This window comes from Symphodus melops, assembly GCF_947650265.1.
Source record: "Symphodus melops genome assembly, chromosome: 1".
In the NCBI taxonomy this organism is placed as follows: Eukaryota; Metazoa; Chordata; class Actinopteri; order Labriformes; family Labridae; genus Symphodus; species Symphodus melops.
The window spans coordinates 3,235,338-3,248,124 of NC_136691.1; the positions used below are offsets into that span (position 1 = coordinate 3,235,338).

The 12,787-nt window shown below is 45.0% G+C and overlaps 1 protein-coding gene across 2 annotated transcripts in view; it reads left to right on the forward strand.

The window, feature by feature from the left end:
• Positions 1 to 630: 630 nt before the first annotated feature.
• The window catches only part of man1a1 (mannosidase, alpha, class 1A, member 1), a 234,452-nt gene continuing 222,295 nt past the window's right edge, over positions 631 to 12,787 (forward strand). For both annotated transcript variants that reach the window (XR_013779224.1, XM_079345752.1), the window contains exon 1: positions 631 to 1,257. Coding sequence is in view for 1 of the 2 variants with exons in the window: in XM_079345752.1 (XP_079201878.1) it covers positions 745 to 1,257 (513 nt within the window). In the remaining variant the exon portion in view is untranslated. The remainder of the gene's footprint in view (positions 1,258 to 12,787) is intronic.

Sequence of the window (12,787 nt, forward strand, 5' to 3'; positions counted from 1 at the left end):
TACAGACCCACAGCATGTGAAAAAAACAACAACAAAAAAACATCCAGCCCTTTGTTTGTGGTCTGACAACAAAGAGTTTGTTCCCCTTGTGATGTCACAGTGGGATTCTGGTTAAAGAAAATCTCCTCCCCTCCCCTGATATGTATTATGTCCCCTATAATCCAAGGGGGAAAATACGGCCATTAGCCTCCAGTTAAACACAATATAACAGCCCGAAATTAAAATATATAAAATGTGATGTATTAAATATGAAATGTAATAGAACAAGCAAGAAGTACAGCATCTTTTTTTATGTACATATATTATGATTCATATATATGCACGTGCAGTGCACACTGTTGCACAGTTAACACGCAGTGAGTTGCCGAATGCTGCCGTCGACCTTTTTATACCCTGACTTTCGAAGGCCACGCCCCCTCCCGTGTTGCGACCACTCACAGGGCAGAAGGTGATTAGCTCATCGCGGCTGTCAGTCACGCCTCTCCGCCCGCTCTGCTTCCTGTGTGTTAGACTCTGATCTGTCTCTGCAGAGAGAGAGAGAGTCTCCGGGTATGGGAAGCCAGCTCACTCCTCAACTTTTTACCGCTGGTGCTTTCCGTTTGACACGCTTCACATCAGCTGGACATGGATTCCTGAGCGGAACAGGCAGGCAGTGAGCCCGACGAGAGTTTACTTCAACCTTTTTTGAATTAATTTTATTTTTTTTGTGTGTGTAGTACGAGTTGTTGCAGCAAAAAGGGGAAAATGCCAGTCGCAACTCTTCTACCTTTCACCGCGACCCCGAATAGGAAGTCAGCCAGCCCGACCTCTTTCAGACTGACTGAGAAATTCATTCTGTTATTAGTGTTCAGCGCCTTTATAACCCTGTGTTTCGGGGCCATTTTCTTCCTACCGGACTCGTCAAAGCTGCTTCACGGAGTTTTCTTTCATTCCTCCGCGGTGGAGACCAACACCCGCACCGGGCAGGGGGACGGCGGGGACTCGGGTTCGGCTGGAAACGACGAGAAGGTCGTGGCCAAAATCAGGAAAGACCACGAAAAAGCGCTCATCGAGGCGAAGGATACTCTGCAAAGACGTCCCGACGAGATCCAGCAGGACATCCAAAGGGACAAGGAGAAACTTCTAAAGGAGGGTATAGGTCAAGGTGGGAAGGATGTCAATAATTTACCTGTCGTTGAGTATCACCGCCCACCGGGGGCGACCGGACACGAACCTGTGGACCCCGAGACCAAGGAGAGACGGGCTAAAGTCAAAGAGGTAAGGATCCTGTTGCGCGCTCGAGGAGAACGCACAGCCGAACTCCACCAAAAACATCACATGTTAAACTTCATCTTTGATTAGTGTGCTCTATATTCACGAAGGACCCTAACTTTAAATCACACCCTAATATTTCACATCCCCTTCACAATTCGGCCTGCATATAAAACACAAAGGAGCACAACATGTGTGGACATTTCAACTTTTACAAAATGTTCGTGCGTGTTAACTCGAAAGTCAGTGGTGCCAACATATAGGTAGTCTATTCAACTAAGTGATTTATTAGATCAAGCCTTAGCACAATGAAGGGGTCTCTGCCGAAATTGGCCAAACGTCTTGTAGCCTACTTGCACGAGGAAGCTCTTACGCCATATGGTTAGAGAGCGCCTTGCGTCTGACACATGTTGGTGAGGCAGCTTTTTTTTTTTTGGCCGATCTGCTTTCCACGTAATCGAACAACTTGGTTCCTGAGGGGAAGGAAAGACTTGCATGGAGGAATATATCCCCCCTCTCCCCCTCCTCCCTCCTTCTGAGGGCTGGTCTACCTGTCTCCCGAGTTTTCAGTCAATACCAGCTTGGGGCCAAACCAGTTGCGATGGTCACTGTGGTGAGGAATCCAACATACATTTAAGCCCCTTACTGATCACACAAAATGTGTGATGCACGGTTCCTAACCTGAGAGGACCTCGTCGGCTTCACATGGTTTCTCTGTAACATTAGGAGGCTTCTCATTGGACTCATATTAGATATTTGTGAACCAATAGTTATCGTTTATTCTGTGGCTGATTTGACTGCTGGTGCCCCCCCCCCCCCCCCCCCCCCCCCCCCCGATAGGAGCCTTTTATCCCGCAGCATGAAAAATACCAACAGGTATCACGTCAGCTATTGTTACATTTTGTCTTTGCACTGCGTGTGTGTGCGTGTGTGCGCGCGCGCGTGTGTGAAAACAAGCCCCAGTAGTGAAGTCTCTCAGAGGTGGTTTCAGGTGTCTGCTGAGGCTGCGTGCACTCAGGCTGCAGCTTTTATTGGAGGTGTTGTCGACCCAGTCCTGCGTTATATAGAAATGTTTACTGAAAGTCTTCGAGCACATTGAGATGGAGGAGTCAGAAATATATCTGCAGTCTGATTTGAAAAAAGGGCGTTTTCACAATTGGTCCAGGTGACGGGTTCAGGTTCTACATTATTGATCCTGTGGGAAATTCAAAGCAGACAGTAGCAGCTTACAAGACGCCTCCTCCCCCCCCCCTCCCCCGCCACAGCCTGAAGATTTATTAATGCTCAAAAGACTATTGAACAATACTGATGTAAAGACATTAGAATGACTGATACTGGCCTTTCACTGTAACTCTTTGCAGGTACTTGTGGTCTGGAGCTGATGTGACAGGGGTCAGGTTTGCTCTTATATGGAGCCTCTTCTGCAGGGCTGTCAAAATGTACTATTATCTATCGATGCGTATCAGTTCCATTTGTACTTTTTTAAACTCAAAAACAGATAAAGATGTTCAAAAGGTCGCCTTAGAAATCACATCAAAGTCCTGACCGTGCTTTGAACAGGCAGCCTTGAACTTTACAGGATCGTATCTGCACACTGTCAAGAGTCACACGTCACGTGGTGACACTTCATTGATAAAGCTCACGTGCTCGGTTTGTGATCGCTGCATGTACTTAGCATTGAAGACGGCCCACGTTGTGAAAGTCACCCCTGACCTTTCGGATGCCGTCACCTGACCTGCCACTGACGGGTTAAGACAGCCAGCTGTCACGCTGTCCCCCCCACAAGGACGCGGTGTTAAAGACGGCGCGTCAAGGAGGGGCTGACAGTTCACCGATACGTTGCATCCTCCTGTCAGCTGGATGTCATCACGTTGACTGAACCGCAGACGTCTCGTATGCATGGCAGAGAGAATACTCGATTTTAGGCACGAGGATGTAAGTCCAAATACAGAACTTGTCGTGGGTGCTATCGTCTTTCCTTTCAGTGAGCAGGAACGTTGTAGCCCTTTTAATTTGATGTTGTTTCTGTGATTTTAAAGTGCCCCCCCCTCCCTCCTCCTCTGTTCATGTGAGAAATTCAACTCTGAACTGTGTCACTTCAAAAACAACAGCAGCGAGCTCTCTGGGAGAAAATTCAACATGACACTGGTCCCTTTGGAAAAACAAGAAAAAGAAAGGTGTTAACTAAGCTCTGTGTGTGTTTATAAAGGGAGCAGATAGTCAGGCTGTTTGTCATGATGGAAAACATGAGGTTCATTTAATGGGAGAAAAGTTCCACCGGCTTCAGACAGTTCATCACACACAGTGAGACTTGGGCTTGATAAACGACTCCTGCTGCATCTTTTTTTAACTCTGAATAGTAAAACGTGTACACAGGTTCAACAGCGCTTTAAACTTTAAAATAAACACTTTTTTTTTTCTTTCTGCAGCTTCACCTGCTGATTCCTTTTTTAAAGGTGTCAGTGTCAGAATCTGACAGCCGAGCCGGCAGACGAGAATCAAAGCTGTGTTTTGTCTTTTTAAGGCGAGCTCACTTGGGTTTGTAAAAAATAAACAGATCATGGTCACTGGTGCGTCTTTCCCTCCAACATGGATGTTCACTCGCGTTATTTGCAGACTAATTAGGAAGCATTTGGAGTTTGTGGAAAACAAATAAATGAAATCAGAGGCAGAATACTGAAGTCAGGCTCCAGGTAGTGCAAACAAAAAATATATATATTTTTACTGAGCTGAAATTTGAAATGTGACATCAAGTGGGTAAACCTTTTTAAAGACCTGGACGTGATATTAACAGACTGAAGTGTTACATGGGCGAGGTAGTGAGGAAAGAGCCTGTGTGTGTGTGTGTGTATTGGTGTGTAATATTACGCTCAATGCAGAATTAGCTAAAGGCTAACGGTCATGTTCACCAGTCTGTCTATCTTCCATTTTCTTCTGACTGGTGGCTTGGATTCATTTCACCCCTCATAGTCGTCTCAAACGTCTTATCTTTAGCATTTAGTCCACGCGTAAGTCAGACGACAGCTTGGAGGTGAGGTCGACCTCCTTCCACGGCGTCAGCTGTTCAGATGGCGAGGCGGCAGTTTGTCACAGAGAGGATAAAGGAGACGCGTCTTCATCTCACGTTTGCTCACAGTAAACTCACAGCGGTGCTGAAATGGTCCATGACGCTGCAATATTTCCTGACAGGAAAACAAATGCACAAGACTGCCAACACCCCCCCCTAGCCTAATGAAGCAACTGATGAACACATTCAGAACACAGAGGGGGAGGGTTAGCGCTTTAAAGAAAAACACCAGCGTGCTACAAGATGCTTTTTTTCTTTTCTCCAGCTATAACTCAGAAGAACACACAATACACTGATTTAGTAAATCAATAAAACTAAATAGAGAAGCTTCTTTTATTTGGTACAAAACTGTTAATAAGATCAGTATTTTAACTTTGGGGGGAGTCCATATAGTCCAGCACTCAACTGAGCCTCGGTCCACTGACAGTCTCCCAGTCGAGGATCGTCTCTGGCCCTCGCCCATCATCACACATCTGATCTCTGTCTGTGGTGAATCTTCTTCATTGGTATAGAGTAGTTCAGAGTAGTTTTCTGAACACTTCAGTGGATCGTCACGGATGTGATGTGTTTGGATTAAAGCTTCGCCTGGATTGAAATGGCGGGGACTCGTTTCTGAGGGAGGAGAGTTCAGTAAATCTTCGGCCTAATTTGATCTATGAAGCCGCAACTGGAGCCCGTCTTCCCCCCCCCCGAGCGCAGCGCATCAGAGCGCCACTGAAGCGTGTTTGACGCGACGTGTTGAAGGAAGACGACATCATCATCATCAGCCTGATCTGTCTTGTTCTCCATCCGACGCGTGCGTGTCTCTGTATATAATGTGGACGATGCCGTTGGAATAAATCCACACAAAGCGAAGAGGAGGGACGTCCGGACGAACCCGTTCACATAAACGCTGATCAAACATCGCTGGAGATTATCCGCGAGAACGGCAGAAACGTCAGCTGAGGCGAGTCTTTCCTTTCGCCTGCATCCTTCATCCCAGTGTTGATTGGAGCGTCGGAGCTGTCGGTTGTTGGTTCACATTTCTCCTCTCCGCTTTGATAGGAGATAATTAGACATGCTGATGTAGTACATTTCAGGCACTCGGTCGGCGTTTGTCTCCAGAGAACCCAAAGCGTCCTGTCCTAGATTACCTGCTTCCATCAGAGAGGAGCTTCAAAGTCAAAAACTTCCAGACTGAAATAAACCGCGGTACGCCTCATAATTAATATTATTATCAATGAGTCTGAATGTGTTGATCCTGCACCTCACACTCCATAGCAGGACTCTAATACTGCAACTTATTCTAAGTGTATGCAATGACTGTTTCTAAATCAGTCTTTATTTAACAAGCTCAACACCATTAGAAAATAATCTCAAATAAGAAGATGCGATTTATTCCATTTTTAGCTCGGAGCTCATTTCCATGTATAGTCCCTTGGCAGACACTAAAACAAGATTCATTTAAATATACCCGCGCCGCCCCCCCACCAACCCGTTACATAACTTCTATTATTCTGACATTTCCACGGACGCATCTTCAAAACACACATCAACAAATAAATACCAACCTATTCTTCGACTATCACATGACTGCACATTACAGTGAAAACTCACCGTCGAATTAGTGTCGACATGATTGGTGGCTCAATATCCTGAAAAAGAACAAAAAAAAAAAAAGAAGTCCTGGCAAGTTTTAAGTTGAGCTGAGAGCAGAAACAAACGTTTGATTGAGTTAGGTGGAACGTCTGTTTGAGCGGAGACAAAAAGCTGCAGTGGGATGAATAAAAACACGTCAACGGTGGGAAAACAGTGTGTTGACATTTTGATTGCTTTAACTGAAGCGGGGTTACACACGATGACATCACAAGGCCGTTTTTTGAGTCCCGTTCGCCGCGTCCAACAAAAGTACGACGGTTTTAACGAGATGTTGTTGTTGGATCGAGAGCAAGTCGAGACCAAGACCGAGGCAGGATGAGACAAAGACATTTAGTAAAGACAAAGACCATGTCAAGACAAGACCCTTCAAATATGTAGACCCGAGACCAACACTGATTTCAAGGACCACAGCACTAGAAAAATGGGATTGCGAAATGCACCGATTTCAAACCGTAAGCCTGAGAGCATTTTTGCGTGCAGATATCTTTTTGTGTTGGGACAAACCCCCGAGGACAGTCGAGCATGCTCTTTGGATTATCGCAAGAAAAATCCAAATATCCAAACGGGGAGAAAGTTGAGTGTAGAAGGACGAACAACTCGCCTCCACTTCGCTCTACGCTCGCGTCTCCATCGTGTCCGTAAGACACGTCCAACACTTCCTGCCCGTCTTCGGCCGTGTCAGTTTGCGAGCCTGTGCAAAGATTTCCAGTTCAGAGAGGAGTTCAGGCGCCTGGTTGGTGTGTTGGTGTGTTATCTATCCATCTGAACAGAACTGTTAAATCACCATCTGTGCTCAGACATGAGATCGATTTAAGACTGTTCACATGTTCTCAGTGATGCTGTTGATATTAAAGTATTGAATCAATGCTTTGACTTGTACTTGACAATTCTTGACATTTAGCGTTTTACAGCTTTAATTATAATTCAAAGTTGTGTTCTTTTAAAGCAGCACCGAGGCCTTGGAACAGTCGGTGATACTTCAATGAATCTACGTTTTAGCAGCAGCTGAAGTGCTCCTTACTGCCGTCGTAACGGCGCCATAAGTTATACTTACAAAGGGAGATTTTAAACCGTTGGAGAGTTTCATGTAAGTAGCATTTAAGGATGGCACGCTAGTCATGGGTTTGTTTGTATGTAAGACTTTAGGCAGCACGAACGGATACAAATACAAATACAAATACTCTGCTGAGATCTGGAATAAACCAAAGTAGCATCTAGTTTTCTTTCTGCAGAAGAACCCATCGCTGATAGGCTGAGAAAAGAGACGTTGTGATGCTTCTATTGGGATATTTAAAGCCCTCCTGTTTTTACGTTTTCTTCCTCTTCTCCTCAGTAAATCCAAACTTTGTTGACTTCCCTCTCCCGGTCCTCACTCAGCCTCCAGTGTTCTGCTGTTATTTAGTCAAGACTTCCTAAGCTATCAGAGGATAAAGTCCTGTGATCTTGGCCGCTCACCCGGGCCACCATCTGATCCGGTCATGCAGCGATCTGGCCCGCCAACTCCTGGTCTCAGTGGGTGGGTTTTGTGTTTGGGATGTTGCAGAGGGCAGGCTGCTGGGGGGAGGGAGGGGGGGGGGGGGGGGGGGGGTAAACGGTTTGCTGTGAGCGACCACCGCAGTCCTGCAATCAGCTGAAATCTGTTTGTGTGCTCGGGAATCAAAGACTCTCTGGAGAGCTTCACATGGTTAATAGTCTGAGCTTTAACTCGCTCCCTCAGAGGCTTCAGCTGGGAGACATTGAGTCATTTATTGACTACCAGCTTGAAACTGATTTCCACACTGGAATATTAGGAAACAGCCGGCAATGTTTCCCAATCGACAAATCTCTTCAATTAGCCACCTTTTCATCTGGCTTTGTCAATCAAACACAGGGCTCCTTGTTATGAGCCGGCCTGAAGGGGTTAATAGGTGACCTTTTCCTTTCCGCCCATTTCCCCGACCGAGGTCAACAGCAGGTCAGACCATGCCCGATGACTTGAGTAAACACTGGCTCTTGAATAGATCAAGAGATCAAATGAACATCATTGACTCAAAGTCTGTTTGAAGAACCTTTTTACAGAGAGGCAGCGTTCCAGGAAAAGGGACATTTTCAGTGATTAGAAACTGAACTTTGTCACATAATTCTGTATAAATCTGGGGCCAATGGTGGAATTACCCTTCGTTTGGTGGGCCTGCGTCACACTCTCATTTCCTCCCTTGTGCGCTGGCATTACAAGCAAACACTTTGTTCAAAGTTTGGTGCCAGCCCAAAAGGACAATGGGAAGTTGTGAAATGTCACAAACACATGAGTCACATTGAAAACGTTTTTATCTGCCGACGGGGGAATGGAGTTTAAACACTGTGTTAGTGGATGAACTGTGGGATCTACTGACAACGTGGAACCGGTATCAGTCACATGACGTACCACATTGTGTTTGTGAAATTGAGCAATACAACTCAGGTTTCAGATGCACCACATGCCGTCAACGTTCGATGGTTTTGTTCTCATTTTCAGCCTCATCTCTGTAACTTGGTAGCTTAGTGTGTGTGTGTGTGTGTGTGTGTAACAAAAAAAAGCCTGCAGTTGTAACTGATGATTTCGGTTTCTCGGGGGGTGCAGCCACAGAATCAGATGTTCCCCTGACACTTTAATTCGACATGTACTTTCATGTAGTCGGTGGCAAGAAAAAAACAAAACATAGAGAGAGCTGCAGGCTATTCCAGCGACGTGAACGCCTTAGCTTGTTTTGCAAACTGGCTGCGATGAAAAGTGAAAAAGGCACAGAGGAGGTGACACACACACACACACACACACACACACACACACACACACATACACACACGGATAAAATTTCCAATGTTTGAGCTGATTTCATCCTCTTGAATTTGAGCGAGAGTACGACGGATACTGATACTGGTGGTACTGTGAGGGGCAGGGGCTGCAGCGCAACGGCAATGCATCCTGGGTAATGTAGGCACTGCGTCAGAGCAGATACAGTCAGCTTCAGTCATCGGTAAAGACAGAACTGAACATTTAGATGTTCAGTTGACAATAATGTAAGTTAATAATGCTGCCAGTGGAAACAGGAGAGCAGAGGAGACAGAACAGGTCTGTGTTAGCACGCCATCAGCAGCCTTTTAGCCAAAGCAGAAAATGATCAAATATGTGCATGGTGTACAGAACAGAATTGAATCTATGTATCTTTGAGTGTGGTGAACACACATGCTGCTGTATCTTGACTGGCATTAACAGCTGTTGAAAATCTAAATGTACACACTTTATTTATTCCACGGTATTCTGGGGACGCCCTGGATCGCTTCTCTCTGTGGCAGCACTTTCTCTTTTTTTTAACGACAGACTTGTTGCTAATTAAAACACACACTTTCACCTTTTCGTGCTTTAAGCAACAGCTGCTGTCCGATCTGACTCATCCTGCTCCGTGTGTGTGTGTGTGTGTGTGTGTCATGGGATGATGTGCAGCATGCTGCTGTTTCAGTATGCAGGTGAAATGCAGATGAGCTGAGCCATAAGAGCAGCATGTTAGCAGTGTTTACTCCACTCAGCTCACCGTCTTTGAAGGACAATCGCTTAACGTCCATTCACCTGCGTCAGCGCCTCGTCTTTGAAATGCACAGACACACACAGGAAGCTGTAAGCAAGTACACACACACACACACACACACACACACACACTGTCCATCTCTTCGTGATGTGGCTCTTCTCCCCTCCCTCGTCCCCTTTCTGCTTTCCTGTCTTCAGGATGCAGTTCAGCAGTTTTGGGGTTGTGTTTTTTCACACTGCATGCGTGTGTGGGCGGGTCTGTGCACGCTGTGAAAAGAGGAAAAGAAAAGGTTTGCCCGTTTGCCCACTTCCACTAGTAAATGTTCAGTTCCTGCCTCGTCCTCGAGCTAAACTGGCAGCCTATTAGTCTTATTTCTGTATCGACCAGTTGAACTAATTGCCTTTGGTAGCCTGGCCCTGCTGCTTTTTTTTTTTCGAGTGGAACTTATACTCGTGTGTGTTGATGTCTCAGACAGAGTTACAGCTGAAGCCTCACAGTGTTAGTTGTCCAATAAAACTGCTGTGGCTCAGTGCCAGACCTGCAGTACTGCGTCCTGCATCCAGCAGGTCTACGTGTGTGTACATTAATGTGATGTTGTGTTGCTAATGAAGGGGAAAGAAATCCTCTCAGTGATCAACCATTGGAAGCATTGTTTTGTTTCCACTGAGTCTTCGAGAAGTCATATCTCTACATTCACACTGAATGAACCCACGAGCCCGATCAGAGAGGGACAACTTCTATTAAAGAAGTTACTGTTTTTTTTCTCTCTCTAAATATATATTTGGAATATCATTGTTTTCTCTTTGCACATCTGCAAACATCTGGGTCACCTCTTCTTTCTTTATAACAGCACGTATCAAAAGGCCGAGCCAGCTGTTGACGTGTTTAAAGTGAACTGAAACCAGCGGCTCATTTTGTGTTTTTACTGTAGTTACAGATATTATCGAAAAAACACCAAAGCTTTAAATAAAAAAATTAAAAAAAAGCATCTGCAGCAATATTTTTAGTCATAAGCTGCTTCTAGCCAAAGACAGAGCTGTCTAAATTGCACACTTACATTTGCAGCATTTCAGTACTGGGCAGGAAATTGGCTGCTTTTTTGGTCATTCAAACAGTTTTGGGTCATTTTCACCGTCATTATGAGGGACAGCTGAAGAGAGAGAGGAAAAGTGATGAGGAGACAATACAGGATGATATGCAGCAAAGAGCCCCGGTTGGATTCAAACCCACAAGCACTGTGAGTGAGGACTCTTGACTCTTGACATGGAGCACGCAACATAACCGCTAAGCTAACGGGCGCCCGAGGAGTTTTAATTCTGGTTTGCGCCTGGTATTGTTGGGTTTTTTTTTTTTTTTTCTGGAATTGTTTCCATATTTAAAAATCTGACTTTGTGTCAACCCTCCATGACCATCGAGCTGCACCAATATGAGCAGTTAGCTTAGCTGTTAAATGTAGCATTGCAGTGGGGTAAGAACTGACAAACAGATTCATTCATTAATGTGATGAGTAAATAGAACTGTGTCACTTTATTTATATTGATTAAATTGCTCATTGATTGACAGAAAATTGCTGTAATTTTGATATTGTTTTTGGTCTATTATCCAGAAATAAGTGCCAGTGGATGAACAATATTTCCAATAAATCGTATTGGTTAATACGTTCTTAAACATATCCTCTTCCATGTCGAAGTCCTTTCTCACTTATCTCAGAGAACGGGATTCATGGCTGTTTCGTCCAGGGGAGAGTTTTCATATGATAATGCTATCGTTTGAATTCATGCATGAGGGACGAGGTGGAAGACGACTTTCCCCCGGTGTGCATTTGGTTAAAAGCAGAGAGTGTAATTAGGTAATTACCAATTCATAGCTTCGGCCATAGGCAGACACTCTTGGCTACTGTAATATATTGTCTTCCCTGCTGGAGACAAATCATGCTGCACCTGTAGCCCGAGGCAGGGACGCTGGCGAGGAGTATAATCCAAGTAATGAATATTGTAATAGTGTGATAAAGTCACTGTAAATATATCATCCCAGTGGATCGCCTGAGAGGCTTTAGATATTTTAAATCCATATATTAGTATGAATAGTAACAGCAGGGCTCTTGGGACGTCGTGTGGATCGATTGGTTCAATAGGGGAGGGGGGGGGGCGATGAGGATGGATGTGCTCGGCCCAGGTCTTAGGTTCATTGCCTCCTGGCCCTGAGGTCTCTCTTAAAGGGTCTCCACAGTGACTGATGGTTTCATGTGTACTCCACTCAAACTGTCTTCTATGTATTTGTGTCCATGTGCAGCCTTTATATAAGTCCAGTCCGAGCCAGCAGCGAGCCCCATCATCCCACACACCATGGGTGTGCATAAAGAAGGGCGCTTCATCAAGCGTTATTGCCCGTAAGAGCGTATCCATCTGAGACTGCTGCTATAGCTACTCTCCCAGCTCCGCTCCTGCTCATGCATAGTCATTGAGCATTGGTTAGAAAGAACTTGGAGCAAAAATAAATTAGATGGATCGTTATTACTTTCAGCTCGTATTTGTGCTATAGGTCAAGGCACGGGCAAGCCTCGGAGCGTTAGGATAGGGAACACAGAACATGATCCATGGATAATAGCAGCTGTAGATACGCACACACAAGTGCTTGAAGCGTTACCACCACAGTTGTCTTGGACATTAAAAGTCCAGAAAGTTTTCAATGTACTGAGCAGCACCAGCCCGGTCCCTTTTTTTTGCCTGCTTCATCTGGAGCCACTTTGAAAAGTGTTTCATGTCAAAGTGGTCAAATCTCTTTGGGCTTTTTTACAGCACTTTGCAAAATGGAAAGACAATGGTAGTGCTGACTTTCATTCTTTTTTTACATAATGACTGTGGTGGGTAGAGTGAAATGAAACACAGCCAAAGATAACACGTGTTAGTTTGAATTAAAGTCTCCAGAAATCTTTTTTTAGTTTTGGGAGCACAAACCAGGACGTGTCCTGAAATCAAGAAGAACTTCAGATGTTAACATCTGTTCATGCTACGATCAAGGATAGTCCTCCAGTTTGTTTATTTTTGTTGATGCTTCGCACAGGAAATAATAATAATTAAAAAAAACAACAGACACATCAAGTATCTACAAGTGTGGCTGATAGAATCCTGTCAAAGGCTTCATCTAAACAAAACAACAAAAAGACATTTTCAACTGAGGCCATCCATCCAACTATTTCCAGCTGTGCTTTCAAACTCCTCCTCTTGGGAGATTTCGCGGCGTTCCCAGGCCGGATGGGATATACAATCCCTCAAGTGAGCTGTGGCTC